At 42.2% G+C, this 27,706-nt stretch overlaps 1 protein-coding gene across 2 annotated transcripts in view; it reads right to left on the bottom strand.

Moving 5' to 3' along the window:
- LOC104585974 (phytyl ester synthase 1, chloroplastic) overlaps positions 1-27,706 on the bottom strand; it is a 120,382-nt gene that overhangs the window by 55,008 nt on the left and 37,668 nt on the right. For both annotated transcript variants that reach the window (XM_010243043.3, XM_088886626.1), the window contains exons 7-8: positions 9,383-9,504; positions 8,994-9,102 (exon numbers count right to left, since the gene is read on the bottom strand). In XM_010243043.3, coding sequence (XP_010241345.1) covers positions 8,994-9,102; positions 9,383-9,504 — 231 coding nt within the window. The remainder of the gene's footprint in view (positions 1-8,993; positions 9,103-9,382; positions 9,505-27,706) is intronic.

Raw genomic sequence — 27,706 nt, forward strand, 5'->3', positions numbered from 1 at the left:
TTGGAAAAGGAAGTTGGGAGTTCAGCTCAGCCATCTCAGTCACCATCAGCTCCTGCCACATCTGCATTTGCACATTCAGGTACTTGAGCCTCAGCTTACCATGCTTCAGCTCCAGGTAATACTGACCACTACTGGGTAATAGATTCAGGTGCATCCGACCATATGACTAGCTTGCCATCATTGTTCACTTCTTATCACTTGTCCTCTGGCCGAGATAGAGTATCCATTGTTGATGGCTCTCTTGTTCCCATTTCAAGCAAGGGGGACATCAAGCTATCGAATACTATCTCTTTATCTTCTGTCTTGCATGTTCCTAAGCTTGATACTAACCTGCTTTCAGTTAGTAGTATTACCAAACACATGAACTGTTCAGTAACCTTTTTCCCTGACCGATGTGTTTTTCAGGATTTGGAGACGAGGAAGGTGATTGGGACTGGCCGTGAGACGAACGGGATCTATCTGCTTGGAGAGAGTTCTCGTCGAGAGGAGTTAGTGGATAAGAAGTCTTTTGTTTCCCAGTTTGTGAGTTCGGTTATGCTTTGGCATAACCGATTAGGTCATTTGTCTTTTAAGTCTTTGAAGAGTCTGTTTCCTGCTTTATTTGAGTCTGTTGAGTTATCAAAGTTGAGGTGTGAGAGTTGTGAGTTTGCCAAACATTGTAGAACCTCTTATTCTTTAAGTAATAAAAGGAGTAATTCCTCTTTTGATATTGTGCATACTGATGTTTGGGGGCCATATCACATCTCTTCTATGGGTGGGTACAGATATTTTCTACTGTTTGTTGATGACCATACCCGCTTTTCTTGGGTCTATCTTATGCGTTCTCGGGATGAGGTTCCTGCTCTGACCCAAAACTTCCATCAGATGATTCTCACTCAGTTTGGGGCCAAAATCAAAGTCCTTAGATCTGATAATGCAAAGGAATACTTTCCTCAGCCATTGACCTCCTACCTTCTTAGCCATGGAGTTATTCACCAGAGCACTTGCCCTTATACACCACAGTAGAACGGCGTTGCCGAAAGGAAGAATAGGCATATCTTGGAGGTGGCTAGAAGCATTATGTTTACCTCCAATGTACCTATTCGCTTCTGGGGTGATGCTATCCTCACGGCAGTTTATCTCATCAATCAAGTTCCTTCCCGGGTTCTTGATATGAGAACCCCTTTTTCCCTTCTATACCCAGACGAGGAGTTGTTCATTGTTCCCATTAAAACCTTTGGTTGTACCTGTTTCGTTCAGCTTCTCGGGCCTCATCATTCCAAGTTTGAACCTAAGGCCTCCAAATGCATTTTCCCCGGTTATGCACAAAATCAAAAGGGTTATTGTTGCTATGATCCGGTTTTAGGGAAATGGTTTGTCTCCATAGATGTCACCTTCTTTGAAGAGACACCCTATTATCCTAGGGTTTCTCCTCAGGGGGAGAGCAGTGAGAGTGGGGCTGTTTTGAGTTTCTTTCCTCATGGGGAGAGCAATGAGAGTGGAAGTGGGGCTGGGAGAAGTGGGGTTGTTCCTTTACCTATTCCACTGGGTAATGAAGGTTGTAGTGGTGAGGGTGGTCAGAGGGAGCCGGAGTTGAGAGTCTATCACAGGCGATGCAGGCAGGTTGATCCTAGTCATCGGCAGTCCCGGCCAGCTCCAGTTCCTTCTGCGGCTCCAGATCCAGAGCCTACTGAGACACCTCCCACTGTTGCTACTTCCCCTCTTGTGGATGACCTTGATCTCCCTATTGCCATTCGCAAAGGGAAACGACATTGCACCACTTCTACAGCTCACAGCATCTCACAGTTCTTATCCTATGATCGTCTATCTCCATCTTAGCGGTCCTATCTCACTTCCATTGCCGATGTCCCTATTCCAAGAACAGTGCAAGAAGCCTTATCAGTTCCAGAATGGAAAGATGCAATGTGAGTTGAAATGGATGCCCTGTTGAAGAATAATACTTGGGCACTGGTTGACCCACCAAAAGGAAAGAAACCGGTGGGATGCAGATGGGTGTTCACTGTGAAGCATAATGCTGATGGCTCTATTGAAAGATACAAAGCCCGGCTGGCTGCAAAAGGGTTCACTCAGACTTATGGTATAGACTACTTGGAGACCTTTGCCCTAGTAGCCAAGATGACCACCATCCGAGTTCTATTATCCCTTGCAGCAAATCATTCTTGGCCCTTGTTTCAGATGGATGTTAAAAATGCCTTCCTGAATGGAGACTTACAGGAAGAGGTCTACATGCAGTTGCCTCCTGGATTCTATGATACAGAGACAGGTAAGAAGGTTTGCCGACTGAACAAGGCATTGTATGGTTTGAAGCAGTCACCTAGAGCCTGGTTTGATAGGTTCAGATTAGCCCTTGGAAAGTTTGGTTATGTACAGGCCCAGTCAGATCATACACTATTCATCAAGAGGGTGGAGTCCTCACTGACACTACTTGCAGTATATGTTGATGATATTGTGGTGACAGGAAATGACAGCCATGAGATTGAGTCCCTCAAACAGCTCCTTCATCAAGAGTTTGAGGTGAAAGATCTTGGTGCACTACGGTACTTTTTGGGTATTGAGGTTACTAGATCCAAGTAGGGGATTTTTATCTCTCAGAGAAAATATGTTCTAGATCTGTTGGCGGAAACTAAAAAGTTGGGTGTTAAGCCGGCTGATACACCCATCGAACAAAATCACAAGATTAGTGCAGAGGGCGGGGAGCCTCTTGAAGACAAAGTTATGTTCCAACGGTTGGTTGGAAAGCTCCTATATCTCTGCCTCACTCGGCCAGATATCAGTATGCAGTTAGTGTTGTTAGCCAGTACATGCACTCCCCTAGAACTTCTCATCTTCTTGCGGCAGAGAGAATATTAGCATACCTGAAGAGATGCCCGGGTAGAGGTATACTACTCAAGAACAATAATCACATGAGGGTGGAAGTCTATACAGATGCCGATTGGGCTGGGAGTGTTGATGACAGAAGGTCTACCTCTGGATATTGTGCCCTTGTGGGAGGTAACCTTGTCTCTTGGAGGAGTAAGAAGCAAAGTGTTGTTTCCCGCTCCAGTGCTGAAGCGGAATACAGGTCAATGGCTAACGGAGTGGCTGAAATCTTATGGCTGAGGTCACTACTTGAAGAGTTGGGTATTGACTATGAAAAGCCCTTAATGTTGTATTGTGATAATCAGGCAGCTATTAATATAGCCCACAACCCAGTGCAGCATGACGGAACTAAACATATTGAAGTTGATCGACATTTTGTGCGAGAGAGGGTCACATCACAAGAAGTGTGTGTTTTGTACATCACATCTAATATGTAGCTCGCGGATATCCTCACCAAGGTTGTACCAAGGAAGAAGTTAGAGATAGACCTATCCAAGTTGGGAATGATAGATATCTACTCCCAACTTGAGGGGGAGTGTAGAGAACACTGATGTGGGCCCCACTGCAGTGGTCCCCACTGTATTCGTAGGACAGCATGTGTAGTTATTTGTTTCAGTTATAGTAGTGTTAGTTTGAGTCAGTTTGTTAATTCAGTTGTTATTTATTTCAGTTTTTATTTACTTTATTTATCATGTAAGTACTAAGGGCAGATGTGTCCTTTCCATTATGTACTGAACATAACCTATAAATAATAAGAGAGTGGCGGCGGCAGATCTATTAGAATCTGTCCCTCCTTTCAACCCCTTGTGTTCTCCTGTTTCTCTTCTATTCTTTCTCCTTTCTCTCACTTTTCTTCTGTTTTGTAAACCTAAAACCTATTAGGATTCAAGACTGATTACAGTCTTGATCTTCTACTGAATCTGTGCATCAGAAGGTGAACCAGTAAAGGACCTTGGGAGACACCAAAGACTTGTGGGTCGGATACTATACTTGTGTATGACAAGACCGAACATCTCCTATGCAGTAAGTGTAGTGAGTCAATACATGCATGCTCCACGAGACCAACACTGGAAGGCAGTTGACAGGATCCTTGCTTATTTGAAGGGACATCCAGGCAGAGGCATATTGTTTACTGATCATGGACAGTTGAAGCTAGAGACTTATACAGATGTGGATTGGGCAGGATGCCTTGATGACAGAAGATCAACTTCAGGAGTGTGCACCCTAGTTGGGGGTAACCTAGTCTCATGGAAGAGTAAAAAACAAACAGTTGTGGCAAGATCAAGTGCAGAAGCCGAATATAGGGCCATGGCACATGGAGTTTCAGAACTTCTCTGGATCCGTTCTCTGTTAGAAGAAATCGGTGTACAGGCAGAAGAACCTATGATGCTATACTGCGATAACCAGGCAGCAATTAATATTTCCCATAATCCAGTCCAGCACGACCGAACTAAGCACATTGAAGTAGATAGACATTTTATCAGAGAAAGGGTAAATTCTAGAGAAGTTTGTCTTCCATACATTTCTTCTGATCTGCAGCTTGCTGAAGTCCTCACAAAAGCCGTTGCAAAGAATAAGCTGGAGCATGATCTACGCAAGTTGGGAATGTGTGACATCTACTCCTAACTTGAGGGGGAGTGTTGAATGGGCCGATTTGTGTTTATTTTATTTTCTTTTAAATTAATTAAGTTGTTGGGCCTTGGGCCCATTACTAAGGGCATCTTTGTAATATCTCATATTTAAGTTAAATATAAATAGAATGAGGGGTTGGCGGCTAGGGTTATGATACACAATCCTAGTTGAACTTCTCCTTTCTTCCCTTTTCTCTTCCCTATTGCTGAAATCTACAACTTTCTCCTCTTCCTTCCACAAGAAGCTTGACCGAATCAGCAGATAGTGGTTCCTACTGGAACCTAACTCTGAGGAGGAAGATGAGGTTGAGAGCAGCATGGGCGATGAAGCTGGTATCGATGTTGATGGTGTGGATGATGTGGGCACTGAGGAGCCCCAAAATGTCTGACTTTCTTACCTCTTTTCTTGGACCCCCATGTATATACTATATGTCGAGCCTCTAAGCTCGACTATCTTAAAAAAAACTACTTTTTGAGTAGCCATGTACTTTTCTTTTTGTTAATAAGAAGTCAATTTTTTGCATATATTGTGCCTTCCTTTGCACCTTTTATTTTCTATTTTAGAAAATGGGCCAAGTATTCCACGAGAGTTGGAGTCACAAGGTGCACCAACGCCAAGGTGCCAAAGCGAATAAGTTTACCAAGATTTCGACTAAGTCAAAACATTGTCGAACTGCTGACGTCTTCCGAGGTCAAGCTAGGGTGCCTTAGACTTCTTGGTTAAGTTGAAACGCAGCCGAATAGCCAACATCTTCCAAGGTCGACCTAGGGGGTGTTAGAGCTTAGAGCGGTTTGGTTTCCCCTTAATCTTTTAGCCGAAGTGCCTACAATACATGTCGACTTGACAAGGTCACCGTAGTGGGCGGTCTATGTTTTCGTAATTAGCATAATTTGTGGCTTTTGCGGACACAGCTCGAAATTCCAAAGTCCTCATAGATAGTACCTCCTTAGGTTGTCAACGTTCCACGCACGGGGTACTTGCCTCCCCTCCAAGGTTTCAAGCTCGTAAGTTCCTTCATCGATCACCTTTGAAACCCTATAGGGGCCTTCCTAGTTCGGGCCCATCTTACCCGAGTTGGGCTCAAGCACCATAACTTTCCTGAGTACTAGGTCACCAACTCAGAATTGGCATCTCTTAACTCAAGCGTTATAGTATCGAGCTACTCGCTGCTGGTATGTTGCGGTCCGTATCTAGGCCAAGTCACGAACTTCCTCCACTAGGTCAAAGTTAGCCTGCAGCTAGTCCTCGTTAGCCTCTTCATCGTACGCCTCGAAACGCAAGTACCTTGTTCTACTAGTTACACAAGAAAACTTTCAAACTGGTATCTTATTCTTTTGATATATTTTCTGATATCTGCAATAAACCTTGACTTTTCTCTACTTTCTCCATAGTTGATTGCTACAGAGGGATTATTCTTCTTTACTTTTGATCAATATTTTTCAAGCAACTTCTGGTAAGTACCTTGTTCTATTAGTTGTTGTTTCTGAGCTTCCTGATTACTTCGAACAGTCAAACTTAAAGATATGGCACCTTGCAGTCTTTACTAGGAAATTTTGCAAGACCAGTCCTTTGCATTTTCTTTTTTTTTTCTCTGTTGTTTTGTTTATTCCTCTTTTTCTTTTGATCCCTTGAATTCCTTGTGAACTAATTTGCATCACCAGATGCTGTAGAAAATGTTTTTGGCTAACAATGGCAGTAGAACTTCATTATGAGAATAAAGCAACAGAAAGGAGGAGCAACCAAAACGACATTATTCATATGGCTTTGCATTAAAAGGAGATCTAAAGAACCCCAGCTTAGATTGGCCTCGTAAACCTATACTCAAAAGCAGGATCAGATAGAGCTCATACTGAGCCCAAGGTTGGGGTTCAAATTCTCTAATAAAGAGCTTTTGAGTAAAAGATTACACATTTACACTAGCCCAGGTCATCTCAACTAGTAAACTGAGACGTGAGACTTATCTAACTAAAAGATTATAAAACTCAAATAACATCTATAAAAAATAGTCTAAACAACTAAGCCCACATTAAAAAAATGATATAGCATAGTAATCTTTGTCATAGACCAGAATGATGTCCATATTTTGGCCATTTTTTCCTGTTGAATCTCATAAGTCTAGACTCATTCACAAGGTGATCAAAGAAGATACTTTTTCTTTCCACAAAGTACCAAAATGGTGTCTTTTAGACATATTATAACAAAGAAAACCAAGGCAAAACCAAGCGCTGTTTGAATAGACTTCTACTTTTTGTACTTTTAAAAATACCAAAGTGCAAAGTATATAAAATATTTTTACTTCGGTGTTTTTTCTTTGAAAACCGTTTGGGTAAAAAATTTTGAAAAGTATGCTTTCCAAAACAGAAGTACCATTTTCTGTTTGGCAAAAGCACGTCAGTTCGTGCTTCTGGTGATGGTTTCCGGTGGTTTGGCGGCCTGAGACCGGTGCGATGGTCTGACTCCAACAGCAGAAAGAAGAGGTAGGTTTGAGAGTTTTATTGGAGGGTGGTCACACATGACCACCCGTTCGCACAAAAATGGAAGCACTATTTCGCCATAAGCACGAAGTATAAAAAGCCAACTTCGTGCTTTTGGGGGTTTTCATACTTTTAAAAATTATAGAAGCAGAAGCATAAAGTATACAATACAAACGCTATATCGTACTTTGCATACTTTTGTACTTTCAAAAGTAAGAAAGTACTTTATAAAAGTCTATCCAAACAGGTCCTTTGTGCAAATATAATCAGCTCTGTTCTAAACTATTGTTCTATTAACAGGCCCATGGGTTAAATTATAAGCTATTCAGCATCAAACTTCATTGAGCTCATGGGGTCATATTCTGATTAATTCAATATTTTTGTGGCTCAAGCTATATTTTCTTTCTCCATCTTTCCTTGTATAAAAGTAATTGAGTTGGAATTTTTCTTAGCATTACAGAGTAACTAGTATGCATTTCAGGCAGAATTAACTACATTTTCTGCAGGTACAGGCATACAGGCAAAATTAACTACAGTGTAACTGAAAGTATATACATAATGTTTATGTGGAGATATTTTGCATACTCGGTTATCCCCAGTAGCACATGAAACAAGACCAGACTCAAGAATATGTTTGAAATCACTACCAAAGGGGTCCCTTGATAATAATTGTATTTGATGATCCTTCATCACCAAAATGCCTAAAACATAAGAAATCTTGACTTACAATCAGGATTCACAGCAGTAGGTTCCACTTGGTGCCAAAGTTAAGAGTGGGATAAATGGGGAGCACTCACTCCAGAATGCTCGGAACTCTGTAAAAACAAGATCAATCTCTACAGGAATTCATACATTAATCTGTACCTGAGCAAGATACTAATGTTGCTCTCTAAACTTCAACAAAGCAGAAACTCTGAAACTCTGATTTTTCTTTGATTTTCAGGAAATTTCTCTAGGATTGCTCTGATGCACCAAAACATTTAAATCAATCTCCAAAAATCTTCTAAGTTCAGGCAGTTCAAGTACATTGATCAGTCTTTTAAAGGCCCCATGCAATTTACTGATCCTAGAACTGAACAAGTTTCACCTCAAAAAACTAAGAACTTTTTGCTCTGATCCAACTTGTTTTGAACAAAGAATAAAAGAAGTGGAAAAACAAGCTAAAAGAAATCTATTTGGGGGAAAAATAACCGGAGAAGTACGGATACACCCGATGCAGAATTCTGAATTCCAGCCCCCCCCCCCTACTACTAGCCCTCTCCCCCCCTGCCCATGAATTTGGCATCAATTCACAGTCAGGATGCATTCCCCCTGTACTATCGGGCTATAAAATTCTGATCTGGGCTGATTGGTCATTCTCCCAAAAATAACTTAGGTTGGTTCATAGCCTACCTCCTCCATTATATAAAAGTGCCTTTAAAATACACAAAATGACAAGTATACCCCTGTCTGATCATAGTAAGAAAAACCCAGAAAAAATAAATAAAATCAGAAAAAATACGTAAATATCGCAACAGTTTGTGATGTTGACTTCTAGGGGTTTACTGCTGTCAGTTATCATGGACAAGTAGACATAATTGCAATGGGACTTTTTCAACAGTATGCTTTCAGAAACAATGAAACTATGCCCAATAGGGGCCATAGATGCCTCAATATAGCATTTCCATGCCTACAAATATAAGGTTTAAGCAATCTTGCTGATGGTTGCCGACTAAGAGAAGATACCAGCCTGAGAAGATGGGTTACTGCAACCGAGACACTATGTTGTCAATTGGAGAACACTAACTATCTGAACTTGCATAAATTTTCAACATTCAGATGAATCATCAATAACTTGCATAAAATTTTGATAACTAGATACTTATGCAAGAATCACAATCTTGAATGAATCAATGGATCATGAATTCCTGTAGCTATCTTAAAGCTAATACCTAATGAAGAAAGCTTTCATTTGCATCACAGGTGAAGAAACATCTATAAGAAGAAAAGACAAGCAGGAAAGAAAAACAGAAGGAAAATATGACTTACCAAGAATAGAGTATGAGCATTATCCTTGAAGTAGCGAACTTTGCAATTCTGCAATGACTTTGAAAGCCTTTGAGCTTCAGCTCCAGTAGGCAACATATTGTCCTTGCCACTAAATAAAAACAGTTAAAAGAATAGTATCCAAGACATAGAAATTTAATAACAACCAAAACAGAACATCCTTAATATAATTTGGAGGAAAAGGTCCAATGGCTCATTAACAGAGATGAAATATATATACAAAAGGAAAAGATAAATGCATTTGAAACAGATTTACATCCATTACAGCTAGCACACAAGTCTTACAGGTAGACAGATGACCATCAAAAAATACATTGTAGTTGATGCAACAAAATCACAGAATTTTGGAGATATAAAGTGACAAGTAGAACCTGGCAAGCACTAGTACTTCAGCTTTGACAGCATGAACACGAGAATTAGCATAAGCAGCACCTGCCTTAAGCAGATTTAATTTCCACAAAAGAGTCTCCTTGGGTAAAATATCAGCCAAACCCTGAAGATAAATAGATAACAATGTCACCCACAAAGATGAGACACTGAAGCCCTTATTTGAGATCCACCAAATATATTCAGAAGCATGTGAAATTATAATCCACAGGCACACAAGATTTCTACATCTCTTTTGGGTTTGCAAGCTGCCAATCCACCTACAACCTCATAGAATGCATGCAACACCTTCAAAAGTCAAAAATTATGACAAAAAATATCACAATGGAACACTATGTATTATAAGTTTTCATTGCTTGAATGAAAATGTCATGCGCTAGACTCTGCTTCACTTGTTCAGTTTAGCAATGCAAAATAAGAAGTAACAGTTGAAAAATGAATAGAGAATAGAATTCAAAAGGCTAAGGAGCCTTTAGAAATGGAGGATTCTTTAGAATGAGGAGGGAAATGAGGAGTGAAGGCAATCCTGGTCCGTCTGGCATTGGAGGAGTCTTTACAAATGAGGGAAATGTCATTGCAATCTATTCAGGTCCAATTGGAATAGAGGACACCTTGAGGGTTGACATTGTGGCTACTGTGGAAGGAATTCAAAGGGCTAAGGAGCTGAATATCAAAAAGTTGGTAATTGAAGACAACAACTCAAAGCTTGTAATAAGCTGGCTCTGTAAGGAAGAGGAAGCTGGATGGTGGTGCTATATCTATGAGAAGAGGAAAGCCATGAAATTGTTAAAAGGGATAAAGATGACCTGTAATTGGGTCAAAAGCACTTTTGGGCTTTGAGTTCAAACTTATGTCTTCGAAAACTAGGAATATGAACATAACATGTGCAGTCAAACACATGAAGAGAAATAAAAAACAAGTTTTTGCCTACGAAAAGGAGACTAGTGGGGGATTTGAAACCAAGAACCCGAGATAGCATGCAATTAATCAAGTAGGTTGTAGTAAGGACAGAATTCCCCCCAATATATTATTAGAACATACAAAAAAAAACGAAATATTTCTAGAAACCTCAACAATATGATGATTTTTCCTCTTAGAAGAATGGGAGAAGAAGGAAAAACTTGATAGTAAATCTTGAGGTTGATGGAGTTGATATAACTTCACAAGAGGAGATTGCTAGTTGCTTTGTGGCTCACTTCAAATCAATCATTCAAAGACCTTTGGAGAATCGGTTGAGAGTGGAGGATGAGGATTAGTCAATCTTGAATTAGATGGACAGGGGATGGCTAGTAAGAACTATTAAGGAAGAAGAGATAAGACAGGCTGTCCTCTCCATGGATAGAAATAAGGCTCCAGGACTAGATGGATTTACAATGGCATTCTGTCAAGATTGTTGGGGTATACTCGAAGAAGATTTGATAGGGGTAGATGTGAATCAGTCCACCAAAACTGAAAATAAACTTGGTTAAAATTAGAGAGAAAAGTAGAGAACAGCAGCACAAAGGAAGAAGATGGAGAAAAGAAGAGGAAGAAGAAGAAGAGTTTGAATTATCTCTTCCCTCCCTTCTCTAATCTTTTTGTTAAACTTCATTCTTTAGGCTAATTACAAGTATGCCCTTAAGTGGGTGGCCAGCTAGGCAGTAACATAAAGAGAACTTACAAAAAGAAATAGCAGGCTCATAAAGATAGGCCCATTAACAAACAGATAAATAAAAACACACTACAAGAAAAGATACTAGGGCCCATTCGGCCCAGTCTCTCTACAGGGGTCATAAGAGAATTTGAGAAAAAACATGTAGTGAGTCCTAGAGTAAATGCTACATTCCTAGCTCATGTTCCCAAAAAGACTGGTGCTAAACATCCCATAGATTTTAGGCCGAGTAGCCTAGTGACTAGTTAAGGTATTAGCAAAAATGCTCTCGAGGAGGATCAAGGCAGTTCTACCTACTCTTATTAGTCAAGCACAAGGAGCTTTTATACAGGATAGACAAATTATAGATCAGATCCTAATAGCAAATGAAAATGTGGAGGAAATGATGAGATCGGGCAATCAAGGTTTTGTGTGCAAACTGGACTTCGAAAAAGCTTACAATTTAGTGGACTAGAGTTTTCTATTGGAGGTGTTAAGAAGGTGAGGCTTTGGGAACAAATTGTATAATTGGAAAAGTGGAAGCCTAATTTCCTATATTACTCAGTCCTAGTGAATAGAGTGGTTAAGGACTTCTTCCCAGCCAATAGAGGCCCAAGACAAGGTGACCCACTCTCTCCCTTCCTTTTCACACTTCTTGTTGATGTGTTTAGTAGATTGATCTCAAAAGCAAATGGGCAAGAGCTAATAAAGGGTTCGAGACTAGGTAGAAGAAGCGTTCCCGTGACCCACCTTCAGTTTGATGATAATATTATAATTTTTTGTGAGGGGAGTGACTTAAGGAAGGTGGACAATCTTATGTATCTAATAAGGGCTTTTGAGAATGCATCCAATTTGAGGATAAACCTTGATAAAAGTTGTGTAGCTGGAATAAACTTGGAGGATGGGGAGGTAGAGTCCATTGCAGTGTGTTTAGGTTGTGCCACCTCTTCTTGGCCTTTTACATACTTAGGGCTTCCCTTAGGTGCAAACCCTAAAGAGAGTAGTTTTTGGTCCCCTATTGTGGAGAAATTTGGGAATGTTTGGCGGCGTGGAAAAGGAATTACATCTCTATAGGGGGTAGGGTAACCTTGATTAGGGCAACACTTGCTAACCTTCCAACCTTTCCTCTCAGTTTTTAGGATTCCCCCAAGGGAGGCTAAGAAATTGGAAAAACTAATGAGGGATTTCTTGTGGGAACCATGTTAGACAGTTTTGTATGCCCTTAGCTTCAATCATTTTGATGTACTTTTGTTGTTTAGTGGAAATAAATAAAGTGCATGTTTGATTCATGTTGTTTGGTTTAATTCTGTGTAAAACCCTAAAACTGGACATTTGTAGAGACTCATGTTAGTTTTAAATGTTCACAGCCGTTGGATATGTCTGGGGAGATTTATCCTGCCAAGGCTGATACTGGTGTGCCACCAAGTGTTGGGATGGCCTGTCTCAGCCATCAGGGTAAGACCCGAGGCACATACAGCATGGGATTACTTGAATCCTTGAACCGGACCAGATTTCCAGTCTTGCCCTGGACCTTGGAGATAGATGGGCAAAACTGGAAAGTTACACCTGACCCCTAGACTCGATTGTGACACTTCACTAGGTGCTGGATTAGGCTGCCTTTGATATGCCAATCAGTGAGATCCTGAGTGGGGATCAAAACCTGGGTATGTTGGGGCAGTTTGAGAATTCATCTGAGTGGGTGGTCATAGTGACAGAATCAGCCACTTTGTCGGACAAAGGGTAATGATCGGGAATGCACTCTCTCTGATGGAAACCAAACTGCCGGCAGTTGATTTCAATCGTTGGAATTTTGTTTTTGCAAAATTAATATATTTACATATATATGTACGGTTTCAAAATGTTTGCAAATGGTTTTAATTCCCGGGATCCATGTGAGAGGAGAGTGCGGCACTGTTCCTTGCAGCCGAGGGAGAGGTCCTCTCTTGTCGGGCAGTGCTTGATCATTAAGGGCTGAGAGGTTAAGTGTACGACCATTTAGGACAATACCTGATGGGCTAATCTTGCACCTGCCCACAGTCCCTGGGTTTTTATAAGATGGCTTGGCCCAGGGACCACTTAATGTAAGTGTTGGGCCCATAGGGTTCATACGATGGACTCAAGGGGTTCATTGAGATTTTCAGTGAATTCGGCTGGGCCTTGTATTAAAGGCTGGGCCGAACCCATGTGGCTGGTGTGTAGATCAATGCTTGGGTCCCACGCCATACAAAGAAGCCCAACTGGGCAGCAAATTGGAAACTAATTAAACACTGAATACTTAATGGGCCAAAAGCCCATTTCGAAGTGGGCTGATATGATCACCCATCAATGGGGTGAATTTGAGATTGCAGTTAGCAAAAAGGATCGGGCTCTTAGCCTTATCCACTCTTAGAGACCAAATTCAAATCAGATTTGAATCTGGTAACCTCCTGATAAGATCAGGAGTAAGCTAACTCTATCTGGGAAAGGGATTAAGATTATCCCCTATCCAAATACTGATTTGGATTGGGATAACTCCTAATTAGGAGATTTCTTAATCAAGAAAAAAAGAGAGGAGATTTCGAATGAACCAAGGGAGAGAAATCAGATTTCGATCCAAGGGGTTTTGGTAAGCAAGAAGGGTTCCTACGATTTGAGATTAGATCTCATACTCTCCAGAAAAGAAAACAGTTCAGCCTTTTCGTTTCTGGAGATCTCCTCCTACCGCCGCCATCTGCATTGTTGCAAGATTCGATCTTTGCAGAAAAGAAAGTCAAGAAACCAGTTCTTGACATCAGTCTTGCAAGAAAGACTGAAAGAATTCAGTGTTTAGTACATCCAGGGGATTCTTGTGAAGGATCCAGTGTGTAGGACGCACCCTGCTGGTTCTGTTCCATCCACAGCTGTGTCATCTTCAGCGGGGACAGATCTTGGAGCATTCTTTGGGCGTGAACACCAACTTTGGGAGATACTGCTTCTCCGGATCAGGTATAATCCTCCCATTTTCTTTTGGTACAGATCTGGTTTGATTAGGGTTCAAGTAGATCCTTGAATATTGTATTCTAAATTCAGGGAATATGATTCCCAGTTGGGAGAAGGTAGGAAATTTTTGAAATTCGCCCCACCCATTCCGCAACCTTTATGGCGTCCATTAGATGGATCCTACCATTCTTTCAGTGGTATCAGAGCCACAGGTTCGAATCTTGAACCAAAAGAAAATCAGATCTGACCCTGCGCAGATGGATAGAAGGTGTTCTTTCAAGATTTGCGCAGATTGTTTTCTTTTTTCAAGAAACTGTTTCTTGTTAAGGGCGATTGATCTGAAATTAATTTCTATTAAATCCAAAATTTATTTGGAATTGTTCTTTATTTATTTTGATTTAATGGACTGTTCAAACCTGGAGATCGCAGTGCAGTTTTAGCGCAGATGGTCTGCGCACCCTTTTTCTTTTCTATTTATTTATTTCATTCAATTCGGTCTGTAAATAATTTTTTTTTATTTTTAGACTGAATGTATAGGATTTGATCAAGAATGTAATTAATAGAAATAGGATTTCTGTTATTTTTCTTGATTAAAGAAGATGGAAGAAGATGGCGGCGCTGGAGATTTGCAGATGGAGAAATCGTTTTCTGCGATTTGCAGTTTATGAAACTGCAACCCTTGTGATTAACCTCTGTTTTGCAGGTGGTGCGAACAGTCCATAATTGTTTTGTGTTTGCTAGAAATCAAAACTATTAATTTCAGATCATTCAATAATTAATTCTTGAAATTGAAAATCAGTTTTGGACCATTTCGGACTAGATTGGACCAAAACTGTTTGGACCGAATCTGGGTTTCGAAAGGGGCGGTTCTCAGTCCAATTGTCTCACACTTTCGTTCCAAATCTGATGTTCAATTACAGGGATTAATTCGGCCCACCTGTAAAGCCCAGTTTTAAAGGGTTAAAACTGCAAAAGCCCATTATTGTGAGATAAGCTGTATGGGCCGAACTGCTATCTGCGATTCAGCCCATACACCTAGTGGACATTAATCGTTAATGACTTGGTTTTTAAATGGGCCGTTGAATGGGCTTTACAGCAATTAATTGATTGGATCAATTCCTCCTTTACATGTGATGTTTGGATGTTTGATGTGCTGCGACCATGGGCCATAAGTACTTGGCCCGTGATGACTCGTTAGTGGCTCTTGCGCACACCATGGCTGAATGCACATCATTGCCATGGTGTCCCTGAAGGTCATTGGATGACCCCCTCTTTGCCTGGTGGGCCCCACAACCCTGAAAAGGGATGCGTACGGAACCCCTAGCCGATTAAGGCCCACCAGAAATCTGACTTTATGAAAGTCGGTGGGAGCCACTTTGGTTTGACCTAAATTAGAACTAGGCCGTGATTTTGTTCCCTCCAGCAAATATGAATGCAAGTGATAGGGAGATCCATATGATGGACTCTCTAAAGGCCTTCCGTCATTAGCACAATGATGGGTCCATCAGTAATGAGGAAACGCACCATAAAATTGGGCTATCCATTTGCTGTTGGATCTGTTAGAGTGTTTCATAAGATGATAGGGGCGTCATAGACCGATGTGGGAGGGGCTTCACCAGAAAATGGGAACTCTCTCACGGTACCTTGGCGTAACCTGAATATGATGGGTGTGCACTCACTGACAGAAGGGTTTACCTGAAAACGGCTCTGAACCTTGTCTGACAGAGGCCAAAGGGAAACTCATTTGATGAGTGGATATGATCCGTCACAGAAAGGTGGTGGGGTTATGCAGCTGAAACAGTTGGCTTCACGCACCCCATGTGATTTCCCACATTTCCAGAGACATTTCGTCGTCTCCGTCACTGAGATAGGAGGGAAATCTCAGAGATGAACAAAATGGAAATGGAACATAGATTAAAAGCCATATCTATGTAGGTAAACATGAATCAAACTAAGGTTGTGGACTAATGATTTTGCTGTTTTATCAGAAAATGGCAAATGGTCAATTTGCAAAGCTTCTAGACGATAACAAGCTTCTGTTATTTTTCTTGATTAAAGAAGATGGAAGAAGATGGCGGCGCTGGAGATTTGCAGATGGAGAAATCGTTTTCTGTCCTGAAATTGTTCATGACCGCGCAGATGACCAAAGGGCAGAAAGTTCATGACCATTGTCTTCGGATGATGGGATACATCAACGAACTTGAAGCTCTTGGATCCGGGCTAGATCTTGGCACGCAAGTGGATGCCATCCTAAATTCTTTGCCCTCTTCCTTCAATGCGTTCACTATGAACTACAATATGAATAAGCTGAATGTCAGCGTCCAGGAACTCAGCAATATGTTGCAGAGGGCCGAGGATTTACTCAAGAAGGATGAGCCTGTGGTTATGCTTGCTGAAGCTAACAAATCGGGCAAGAGAAAGAGAAAGGCAAAGAAGCCCCAGAAGAAGACTACCAAACCCAAGAAGCAGAAGAAGAACAAGGCATCTGATGTCTGTCACTTCTGCAAGCAGACCGGCCACTGGAAGAGGAACTGTCCTACCTACCTGGAATCTAAGAAAGGTAATATCGAAACTTGTGTCATAGAAACTAATATGTTAGTTACTTCTGTGTCCTGGTGTGTTGACTCCGGGGCTTCAACTCATGCGTGTAACTCACTGCAGGGGTTCAAAGTTAGCAGAAGGCTGAGTGAAGGTGAAGTGACACTGTTCTTGGGAACAACTGCAAGTGTTGCAGCTGCGGCAATAGGAACCGTAGAATTAGTTTTTAAAGAAGGAGTCCTTGTACTTAAAGATTGTCTTTATGTACAGAACTTGAGAAGGAATTTAATTTCTGTTTCAAAATTGTGTGCTGATGGATATACTGTTTACTTTAGTAATATGATTACTGTTAAACGGAATAATAAATTCATCGCATGCGGGGAGCTAGAGAACGGTCTCTATGTTCTGCATCCTTCTTTGGAAACTAACTTAACCGAAACTACGTCGGTCGAAAATCCCAAGAAAAAGACTCGTGATACAGTAAATCTCACGTGCCTCTGGCATTACCGACTTGGCCACATCGGTGTCGACCGAATCACAAGACTGGTAAAGGATGGTCCTTTGGATTTTCTAACCGTAGAAAATCTTCCCACTTGTGAACCTTGCCTCCAAGGTAAGATGACTAAGCGGCCATTTGACGGTAAGCCTGAAAGATGTGCAGGCACACTTGACCTAATACATACTGATGTATGTGGTCCCCTGAGTGTTAGGACACGGAATCAACACGTGTACTTCATCACCTTTACAGATGATTTTTCACGATATGGTTACGTGTACCTAATGAGACATAAGTCTGAATCATTTGAAAAGTTCAAAGAGTTCAGACAGGAAGTCGAGAAACAGTTAGGGAGAGAAATTAAGGCCCTTCGATCAGATCGAGGTGGCGAGTATCTCTCTGACGAATTCAGGGACTACTTAAAGGCCAATGGGATAGTGTCACAACTAGCTCCTCCTGCTACACCTCAACTCAACGGTGTTTCAGAGAGGAGAAATAGGACCTTATTAGACATGGTCCGGTCACTTCTCGTACGCTCAGAATTACCCACATCCTTTTGGGGATACGCATTAGAGACTGCTACCTACATGCTGAATAGGGTTCCAACCAAATCAGTTCCGAAAACTCCATTGGGAATGATGTAGGAATGTTGACTTCGGTCAAGGTGTGGCTATCACAGCAGTTCTCCATGAAAGATCTTGGAGAAGCTTCATACATACTGGGTCTTCGACTCTATAGAGATAGATCGAAGCGGATAATTGGATTATCCCAGGCTGCTTACATTGACAAAATTGTCAAAAGATACAGCATGGAAAACTCCAAGAAAGGAAACGTTCCTTTCAGGCACGGAGTCACTCTCTCCAAGAAGATGTCTTCCAAGACTTCTGAGGAGATTGAGAGCATGAGAGACGTTCCCTATGCCTCAGCTGTGGGGAGCATCATGTATGCCATGTTGTGCACTCGCCCGGACATAGCTCAGGCGGTGAGTGTGGTAAGCAGATTCCAGGCAAACCCAGGACAGGAGCATTGGACTGCTGTGAAGAACATACTCAAATACCTTCGAAGGACGAAAGAGTTTTGTCTGGTATTCGATGGTAGTTCACTGCAAGTTCTAGGGTATACCGATGCCGATTTCCAGTCGGATCCAGATGATAGAAAGTCTACATCTGGGTATGTTTTCACGATAGGATCATGTGCTGTTTGCTGGAAAAGCAGCAAACAGGGGTCCACTGCAGACTCCACAACCGAGGCCGAGTACATTGCCGCAAGTGAAGCTGCCAAGGAAGCCGTGTGGATGAAGAAATTCATACACGAATTGGGAGCGATTCCATCCAGCACATCACCCATCCCGTTGTTGTGTGACAACAATGGAGCGATCGCCCAGGCTAAAGAGCCTCGGGCCCACTCGAAGTCAAAGCACATCGAGAGGAAGTACCATGTACTGCGGGAGATCGTTGGTAGAGGGGACGTCCTAATTCAAAAGGTAGCATCAGCGGATAATGTGGCAGACCCATTGACTAAGCCACTGACACAGAAGGTGTTTGAGAAACACATGTTTGATTCATGTTGTTTGGTTTAATTCTGTGTAAAACCCTAAAACTGGACATTTGTAGAGACTCATGTTAGTTTTAAATGTTCACAGCCGTTGGATATGTCTGGGGAGATTTATCCTGCCAAGGCTGATACTGGTGTGCCACCAAGTGTTGGGATGGCCTGTCTCAGCCATCAGGGTAAGACCCGAGGCACATACAGCATGGGATTACTTGAATCCTTGAACCGGACCAGATTTCCAGTCTTGCCCTGGACCTTGGAGATAGATGGGCAAAACTGGAAAGTTACACCTGACCCCTAGACTCGATTGTGACACTTCACTAGGTGCTGGATTAGGCTGCCTTTGATATGCCAATCAGTGAGATCCTGAGTGGGGATCAAAACCTGGGTATGTTGGGGCAGTTTGAGAATTCATCTGAGTGGGTGGTCATAGTGACAGAATCAGCCACTTTGTCGGACAAAGGGTAATGATCGGGAATGCACTCTCTCTGATGGAAACCAAACTGCCGGCAGTTGATTTCAATCGTTGGAATTTTGTTTTTGCAAAATTAATATATTTACATATATATGTACGGTTTCAAAATGTTTGCAAATGGTTTTAATTCCCGGGATCCATGTGAGAGGAGAGTGCGGCACTGTTCCTTGCAGCCGAGGGAGAGGTCCTCTCTTGTCGGGCAGTGCTTGATCATTAAGGGCTGAGAGGTTAAGTGTAAGACCATTTAGGACAATACCTGATGGGCTAATCTTGCACCTGCCCACAGTCCCTGGGTTTTTATAAGATGGCTTGGCCCAGGGACCACTTAATGTAAGTGTTGGGCCCATAGGGTTCATACGATGGACTCAAGGGGTTCATTGAGATTTTCAGTGAATTCGGCTGGGCCTTGTATTAAAGGCTGGGCCGAACCCATGTGGCTGGTGTGTAGATCAATGCTTGGGTCCCACGCCATACAAAGAAGCCCAACTGGGCAGCAAATTGGAAACTAATTAAACACTGAATACTTAATGGGCCAAAAGCCCATTTCGAAGTGGGCTGATATGATCACCCATCAATGGGGCGAATTTGAGATTGCAGTTAGCAAAAAGGATTGGGCTCTTAGCCTTATCCACTCTTAGAGACCAAATTCAAATCAGATTTGAATCTGGTAACCTCCTGATAAGATCAGGAGTAAGCTAACTCTATCTGGGAAAGGGATTAAGATTATCCCCTATCCAAATACTGATTTGGATTGGGATAACTCCTAATTAGGAGATTTCTTAATCAAGAAAAAAAGAGAGGAGATTTCGAATGAACCAAGGGAGAGAAATCAGATTTCGATCCAAGGGGTTTTGGTAAGCAAGAAGGGTTCCTGCGATTTGAGATTAGATCTCATACTCTCCAGAAAAGAAAACAGTTCAGCCTTTTCGTTTCTGGAGATCTCCTCCTACCGCCGCCATCTGCATTGTTGCAAGATTCGATCTTTGCAGAAAAGAAAGTCAAGAAACCAGTTCTTGACATCAGTCTTGCAAGAAAGACTGAAAGAATTCAGTGTTTAGTACATCCAGGGGATTCTTGTGAAGGATCCAGTGTGTAGGACGCACCCTGCTGGTTCTGTTCCATCCACAGCTGTGTCATCTTCAGCGGCGACAGATCTTGGAGCATTCTTTGGGCGTGAACACCAACTTTGGGAGATACTGCTTCTCCGGATCAGGTATAATCCTCCCATTTTCTTTTGGTACAGATCTGGTTTGATTAGGGTTCAAGTAGATCCTTGAATATTGTATTCTAAATTCAGGGAATATGATTCCCAGTTGGGAGAAGGTAGGAAATTTTTGAAATTCGCCCCACCCATTCCGCAACCTTTATGGCGTCCATTAGATGGATCCTACCATTCCTTCAAACCAAGAGAGGCGAATAAGGATCATCTAATCAGATGGGAGATAGTCAATAGAAGAAAAGAAGGGGGCTTAGGGATAGGGAACATAGTTCATAAGAACGAAGCTCTTTTAGGGAAGTGGCTATGGAGATGGCCTCTAGAGAGAGAGAGAGAGAGAGAGAGAGAGAGTATGGCATGAGGTGGTGTCAAGCATACATGGCTGCTCAGAGAATGGTTGGGATGCCGAGATATCTCATCGTGCGACTCTCAAAACACCTTGGAAGGCTACACATGGTATTCTCCCTCACTTCCTCAAGTTCATCAGGTACGAAGCTTGCTCTGGCATTTCTATTCATTTCTGGGAGGATGTTTGGGTGGGTAACCAACCTCTCAAGAATCTTTTCCCATCTCTCTCTCCCTTTACAGTCCAATACTTCCTTTGCCTTTAAGGTGGGACTTTGGCTTTCGTAGGGGATTAAGGGATGATGAACTGGTTTGTGTTTCTGAGTTTCTTCTTTTACTCGAATCGGTTTGTTTGGACTCCACTAAATCTGATCAAAGAGTTTGGACCAAATCCCTCATGGCCAATCCTAACCCTCGGGTGTTCCCTATTAAAGAAATTTGGATAAAACCTACTCTCCCCAAAATTGTTGTTTTTTGTTGGGAAGTTTTCTACGGGAAAATCAATACTTTGGAAAACTTGTAAAATTAGAGACTTTATCTATGCCTTTCCCCTAATTGGTGCTTCCTGTGCAAGGCCTAGAATGAGAACTATTTCCATCTACTGATTTCTTCCTCCTTTGCTACAGCCTTATGGAGTTGGAGCTTTAATTTATTTGGGTGTAGGTGGAACCCACCGTCTGATGTAAATATGTTGTTTAATCCGTCTACCTTTGGGTGGCACACAAGAAGAGGTAAAATCATATGGAAGTGTATCAGGGAAGCTATATTGTGGACTGTTTGGGAGGAAAGGAATGCTAGAACCTTCCTAGAGAAGTAAAGAAGCTTGGATGAAGTGAAGGACTGTATCTTAACTAGAGTAATCCATTGGTTAAAGAACTTGTCCCTGTTTGCTGAATTCTCTTTCGATGATCTTTGGAGAAACTGGCTAGAAGTGGCTAGCACTTCCACTAGAAAGAATAGAAGTGTGGTAGAGTGGGAACCTCCCCCAGAAGGTGTCTGTTAGAGGCACAAGGGGGCAGGAACTACAAGTATATTCTAGAAGGAGGAGAAGGCCACCTCAGCATAAGGAAGCCAGTGCAAAGACAGCTGGAGTTAACTGACTCAAGTTGGAGTTAACTGAATCAAACAAGTTGGCAAGTTGTTATAATTTTGTTGTAAATCAGTTACATTGAAGGCAAGATTGAATATAAATACAGAGGTGTACTTACAATAAGGGAATAATAAGAACATTTGATCTCTTTCTCTCTTCACTCTCACTTTCCCCTATTCTAGAGATTATCCTCCCACGAAGAGGAACTGAATTGGGCAGCTACCCAACAGTGTCATTAAATTGAACTTTGATGGGAGCAGCCCAGGTAATCTTGGGTCTTCAGGTGTAGGGGGTGTGCCAAGGAATAAGGACAGCAACATTATCTCATTATTCTCAAGACCAGTGGGAGTGGGAGTGAGAGACTCTACAAGAGCTGAGTTACTAGCTGTTGTTCAAGGGATTCAGGTTGCTAACCAGCTTGGGGTGGAACATCTTCTAATTGAAGGAGATTCTCAGGTGGTAGTAGGGTGGCTGTTAAATCCAAACACTGCCATATGGGGATATAGAGATCTCAAAAGAGTGAAGTGGTTGTCTAGAACTATGAGAGTGGATGTTAAATGGGTAAGCAGGTTGGCAAACACTGGCTGATTCTTTGGCCAAGGGGTATCCAAGGAAGGTCTTTTTTTGGGCATTTTGTAACTTATTCTAGTAAGTAGGGAAAGCTGTATCTGAATATTCTAGAGAGGTTGCATCTCGTGCCTCTCCTTGGGATTCTTGTACTTCTTATCTTTGATATCTAATAAAATTTATTCAATTATCAAAAAAAAGAAAAAAACATCTATGTTCAGCTTGAGGGGGAGTGTTAAGTAGTTGGGTCAGTCATGTTTTCTCTCTTTTCTTTTAATTTCATGTTAATGGGCCTACAGTCTTTCTTTATGTCCTATTTATGCAGCCACCCTATTAAGGGTAATCCTGTCATGTTGTACAATTTGGGGCAGGATAGTGGTTCGATCATTCTCTTCTCCTAACCCCTTCTTTTCCCATCTCTTCTCCTCTCTTCCTCTGAACCCTTCTGCTTCTCCTTCACTCTTTGTTAGTGTCAACTAAAGAAGGGTAGAATAGTCATTTGAGTTTTATTAATATATTGTTGTTTCTGCGCATTCGAATTAGGGTTTCACTTGGGGTTCTCAGTTGTGAGTTGGAGACTGGGAAAAGGGCTGAAAAGGAGTGATCGCCCTCTTCCCTAGGAGGTCTCTATGCCTCCGATTGTGTCGTTGGTGATTGGTTGCTGTGGTTTCTAAGCCCTAGTTAGGGCTGGTACGTGTGGTGCAGTGGTGTCTCAGCCCTTCGTATGGTTGGCCTTCAGGCGATGAGGTAAAGTTTTTTTTTATATATTTTTTTTGTTATGGAATACATGAGAGGTGTAGTACAGTTCGCATGATGGGTTCTCAGATTGCAGTATGCTAGGGTTTATGCTAGGGTTTATTCTGGTTTGTGTGTGATTCGAATGGCAATAGTGTCTACTTAATGGTGAAGCTTCCTATAGTTGTGGATTAATGTTGGTGGTGTTACAAGTGTGGTTTTCAGCATTTAATACTGCTGAAATCAGTGTACAGACTTCGGTGAGTAGGGTTTGTGGTGTTGCAGTTCTCAGCTGTTGAAATCAGTGTGCAGATTTCGATGAAGTGTCTGTGTGTAGTGTGCAGTGTGTAGTGCTCCTAATTCAGTGCTCAGAATTAAGGGAGTTCGGCAATGGCAGATAACAGTGATAGTAAACCTAGTGTCATGATATCTACTGACTACCTGAATGTCCAAATGACCTCCATTAAACTGAATGGAGAGAATTATGTCCCTTGGGCCAAGTCTGTAGAGGTTTTTCTGAAGGCGAAGAAGAAAGTGAAGCATATAAGAGAGGAGAAACCCCCCGCTAATTCTCAGGAGTATGAAGACTGGGAACAGGAAGATGCACAGATCATTACATGGTTGTGGAACAGCATGGAACCCAAAATCAGTGTGAACTTCATGTTTCTTGACACAGCCAAAGAGGTGTGGGATCATGCCAAGAAACTGTATTCAGGTCAGGATAATACCACTAGGGTATATCAACTGTATCAGGAATACTTCAATCTGCAACAGGGAAATCAGAGCCTTGAGGAGTACTATGCCAATGTGAGGAATATCCGTAATGAGTTAAACGGATGGGGTTGCTGAGATGGAAGAGCAGATCCCCCTAGTATCTGGGCTCGTACTGGCATTATACACCAAACTTCATGTACCTATACTCCGCAACAAAATGGGGTTGCTGAGAGAAAGAACCGCCATCTTGTAGAAACGGCACGCTCCCTCATGCACCACATGAATGTTCCCAAAACTTTTTGGAGCGATGCAATGCTCACCTCTTGTTTCTTAATTAATCGGATGCCCACGTCTATCCTTGATGGTCGTTCTCCTTTTAGTGTCTTATTCCCCAACATGTCTCCGTTTCCGCTTTCTCCTCGGGTATTTGGGTGTGTCTGCTTCGTTCATAATCTGAGTCCCGGGACTGACAAGTTAGATGCACGTTCCATGAAGTGTATCTTCCTTGGTTATTCCCGAACTCAGAAAGGGTACAAGTGTTATCATCCTAGTTCTCGTCGTTCCTTGGTATGTGCTGATGTTACATTCTTTGAGTCTACTCCGTTCTTCGTGGGGTCCGGTGCTGCTGCTTCCCCCACATCACCACCTCCTCTTCCTCTTCCTGTGGCTGATCCACCTCCTTTGGTTCCAGTCATGCCTACGTCCTTGCCTCCGGTGCCACCATTGGTTGACCGTCCACCCATCCGTCACGTGTATACACATCGCCCACGTGTACCGGCTGCAGCTCCTCCAGCTTCATCACCGTCGACAGATCCAGCTCCAGCTTCGACACCAGCCTCCGACCTAGATCTTCCTATTGCCTTACGGAAAGGTAAGCGTACTTGCACCCTTCACCCTATTTCCAATTTTGTTTCACTTACCCACCTCTCCGCTTCCCATCGCCAGTTCATATCTTTGTTATCCTCCGTGGTTGTTCCTAAGGATGTCCAGGAAGCCCTTACCTCTCCAGAGTGGTGCCGTGCTATGGAAGAAGAGCTCTCTGCTTTGCATCATAATCACACTTGGGATCTCACCGCTCTTCCTCCTGGGAAGCAGGCTGTCGGTTGTAAGTGGGTGTATAGTGTTAAGTACTAGTCTTTTAGTGAGTGCTGATGTGTCCCAACTTAAATAGGGGCATAAAAGACTTTTTCTATTTATTTTAGTATCCTGGTTGACCTAAGAGAGAATTAGAACTATTCTCTTCTCTTGGGCTCGAACAGGTTTTCTTCTTCGATTTCTCCTCTTCTTCTCTCCCTCTCTCTCTTACTTCTTCTCTTTAACGTCAACTTAAGATCTGAAACTGAAATCGTCACATGGTATCAGAGCCAGTTAAGTCAGTCCAGATCTGTTCGTAATCTCTCAATTTTCTTCTCTTTTTTTTTGGAGTTTCGTAAAAGGACTGAAAAGGAATTGCCGTATCTTCATTCTGGAGTTTTTAATGTGTTCGGTTGGGTGTGAAGTTGTGGTTTCAGGTGGTTTGGTAGAGAACCCTCCACTCGATGGAACGAAGAGGGCTGCAACAGTAGGTTTCGTGGTAGGTGCAGATGTGTGGTTCAGATTAGTGGGTCGAAGGCTTAGTATCAGTATGGTGGCAGGTTCAGATATGTGGTAGGTTCAGATGTGTGGTACCCTTGTGTGTGATGTGTTTGTGAGGTGCCGAAAGTGACAATAGTAGAGGTTAACATTCCTGAAACCTGTGACAGTGTATGTTTCAGCAATGGTCAGTCGTATGGTGGTGAGTGATTAACTTGAGGAGTGAAGTACAATGTTGTTGGAGTGCAGTGTAGTGATTACTGGGTAAGGCAGGTTGAAACAAAAAAAATTACAGCCATGGGAGATAATGAACATAATTCGGTTATGATCCCTCAAGACTATTTGAATGTACAAATGACCTCAACTAAATTGAATGGAGAAAATTACATACCTTGGGCCAAATCTGTTGAAGTGTTTCTCAGAGCCAAGAAGAAAGTAAAGCATATAAGAGAAGAAAAATCCCCAGTATATTCTCAGGAGTATGGTGATTGGGAGCAAGAAGATGCACATATTATGACTTGGCTATGGAACAGTATGGAACCTAAGATTAGTGTAAACTTCATGTTCCCAGACACAACCAAGGAAATTTGGGATCATGCAAGGAAGCTTTATTCAGGACAGGATAACACCACCAGAGAATATCAGCTCTATCAAGAGTATTTTAGTCTGCAGCAGGGTAACCAGAGTCTTGAAGAGTATTATGCTAGTCTGAGAAATTTGAGGAATGAGTTGTGTGTATCACCCCCTTACATCTGATGTTAAAACTCAGCAACAACAAAGAGCAGTTTGATGTAACTAGATTTCTGGTGGGATTGAAGCCTGAATATGAACTGGTGAGGGCTTAGATGCTAGGTGGGTCTGCCTTCCCCTCTTTCGAGGAAGTGTTTTCCCGTCTCTAGAGGATTTCTATTGGCTCTCCAGAGAACCCCACCATATCCGATAGGACTGCCCTTGCAGTGGCTAGAGGGGGCGGCCGTGGTGGTAGAGGAGTAGCTCATCAGGGCCAACCAGGCCATGGTAGTAGAGGTGAACACATGTACAGTCGTGGTGGTGGGCATGTTGGCGGTCGATATTCAGGGGGAGCTCGTGGTAGAGGACGTAATCATGGTCCGAGAAAGTGTACGTATTGTGGTATGGATGTGCACACTGTTAATTTTTGCTATGATCTACATGGCCCACCGTCATCCTAGGTAAATCATGCAGTGGCAAGTGGTGATATGGAACAAGGGAGTCAACAGACCGGTGCGACACCTTCACCTATAGATGCCTCCAGACAAGAGATGATGAGTATTTCTCATACTGAATATGAGCGGTTGATCCAGGATACTTCTCAACCGAGTACAGCTAAGCTTGCCCACTTAGGTATGGCTTGTCTGGCATCCAAATCCTCCCACTAGATCATTGATTCTAGAGATTCCAATCACACGACTGGGACTCCAGGTGTGTTTTCTTCACTTTCTTCATCCTCTACAATCAACACTGCCACTCTTGCTAATGGTTCCACTTCTTCCATAAGTGGTATTGGTGATGTTAAAACTGGTTCATTATCTTTGTCTTCAGTTCTATATGTACCCAAATTTCCTTTTAGTCTTATGTCTGTTAGTAAATTGGCCAAGTCTCTTAATTGCTCTATCACCTTTTATCCTTCATCTTGTGTATTTCAGGATCTCAAGACGGGGATGAAGATTGGTGGAGGGCATGAAGCTGGTGGACTGTATTACCTTGATGGTGGTGGTGGTGGTTCTTCAACAGCTCTTCAGTTGCCTCTCACTCCTCTCCAGTGGCATTGCAGACTTGGGCATCCGTCTCTTAAAGCACTTAAGCAACTTGTTCCAGCATTGAGTCGTCTTTTTACTTTGGATTGTAAGTCGTGTCAGTATGGGAAACATCATCGAGTTTACTTCAGTCCTAGAATCGATTATCGTATGTCGAGTCCTTTTTCTTTGGTCCATTCGGACATTTGGGGTCCAAATAAAGTAGTGTCACACAATGGATACAAGTACTTTGTTATTTTTGTTGATGATTATTCAAGGATGACATGATTTTATCTTATGAAAGAAAGAAGTGAATTATTTTCTATTTTCCAAAAGTTTCATGCTGAAATCCGCACTCAATTTGGTATTCACATCAAGATCCTACGTTCAGATAATGACCGAGAATATTTTTATACACCCTTTCAGCAATATTTAGAACAACATGGTATTGTTCATCAAACCTCTTGCTCTTACACCCCCAAACAAAATGAGGTGGCTAAACGGAAAAATCGCCATCTCTTAGAAACTGCTCGGTCCCTGTTGCACCATATGAATGTACCCAAACGTTTCTAGAGTGATGCTATGCTTACATCTTGCTTTCTTATTAACAGAATGCCTATGTCCATCCTTGATGGTTAGTCTCTTGTCCTGTTTCCTACATTGTCTC

The sequence above is a fragment of the Nelumbo nucifera genome, chromosome 4, assembly GCF_055504915.1.
Source record: "Nelumbo nucifera cultivar China Antique chromosome 4, China Antique-T2T, whole genome shotgun sequence".
In the NCBI taxonomy this organism is placed as follows: domain Eukaryota; kingdom Viridiplantae; phylum Streptophyta; class Magnoliopsida; order Proteales; family Nelumbonaceae; genus Nelumbo; species Nelumbo nucifera.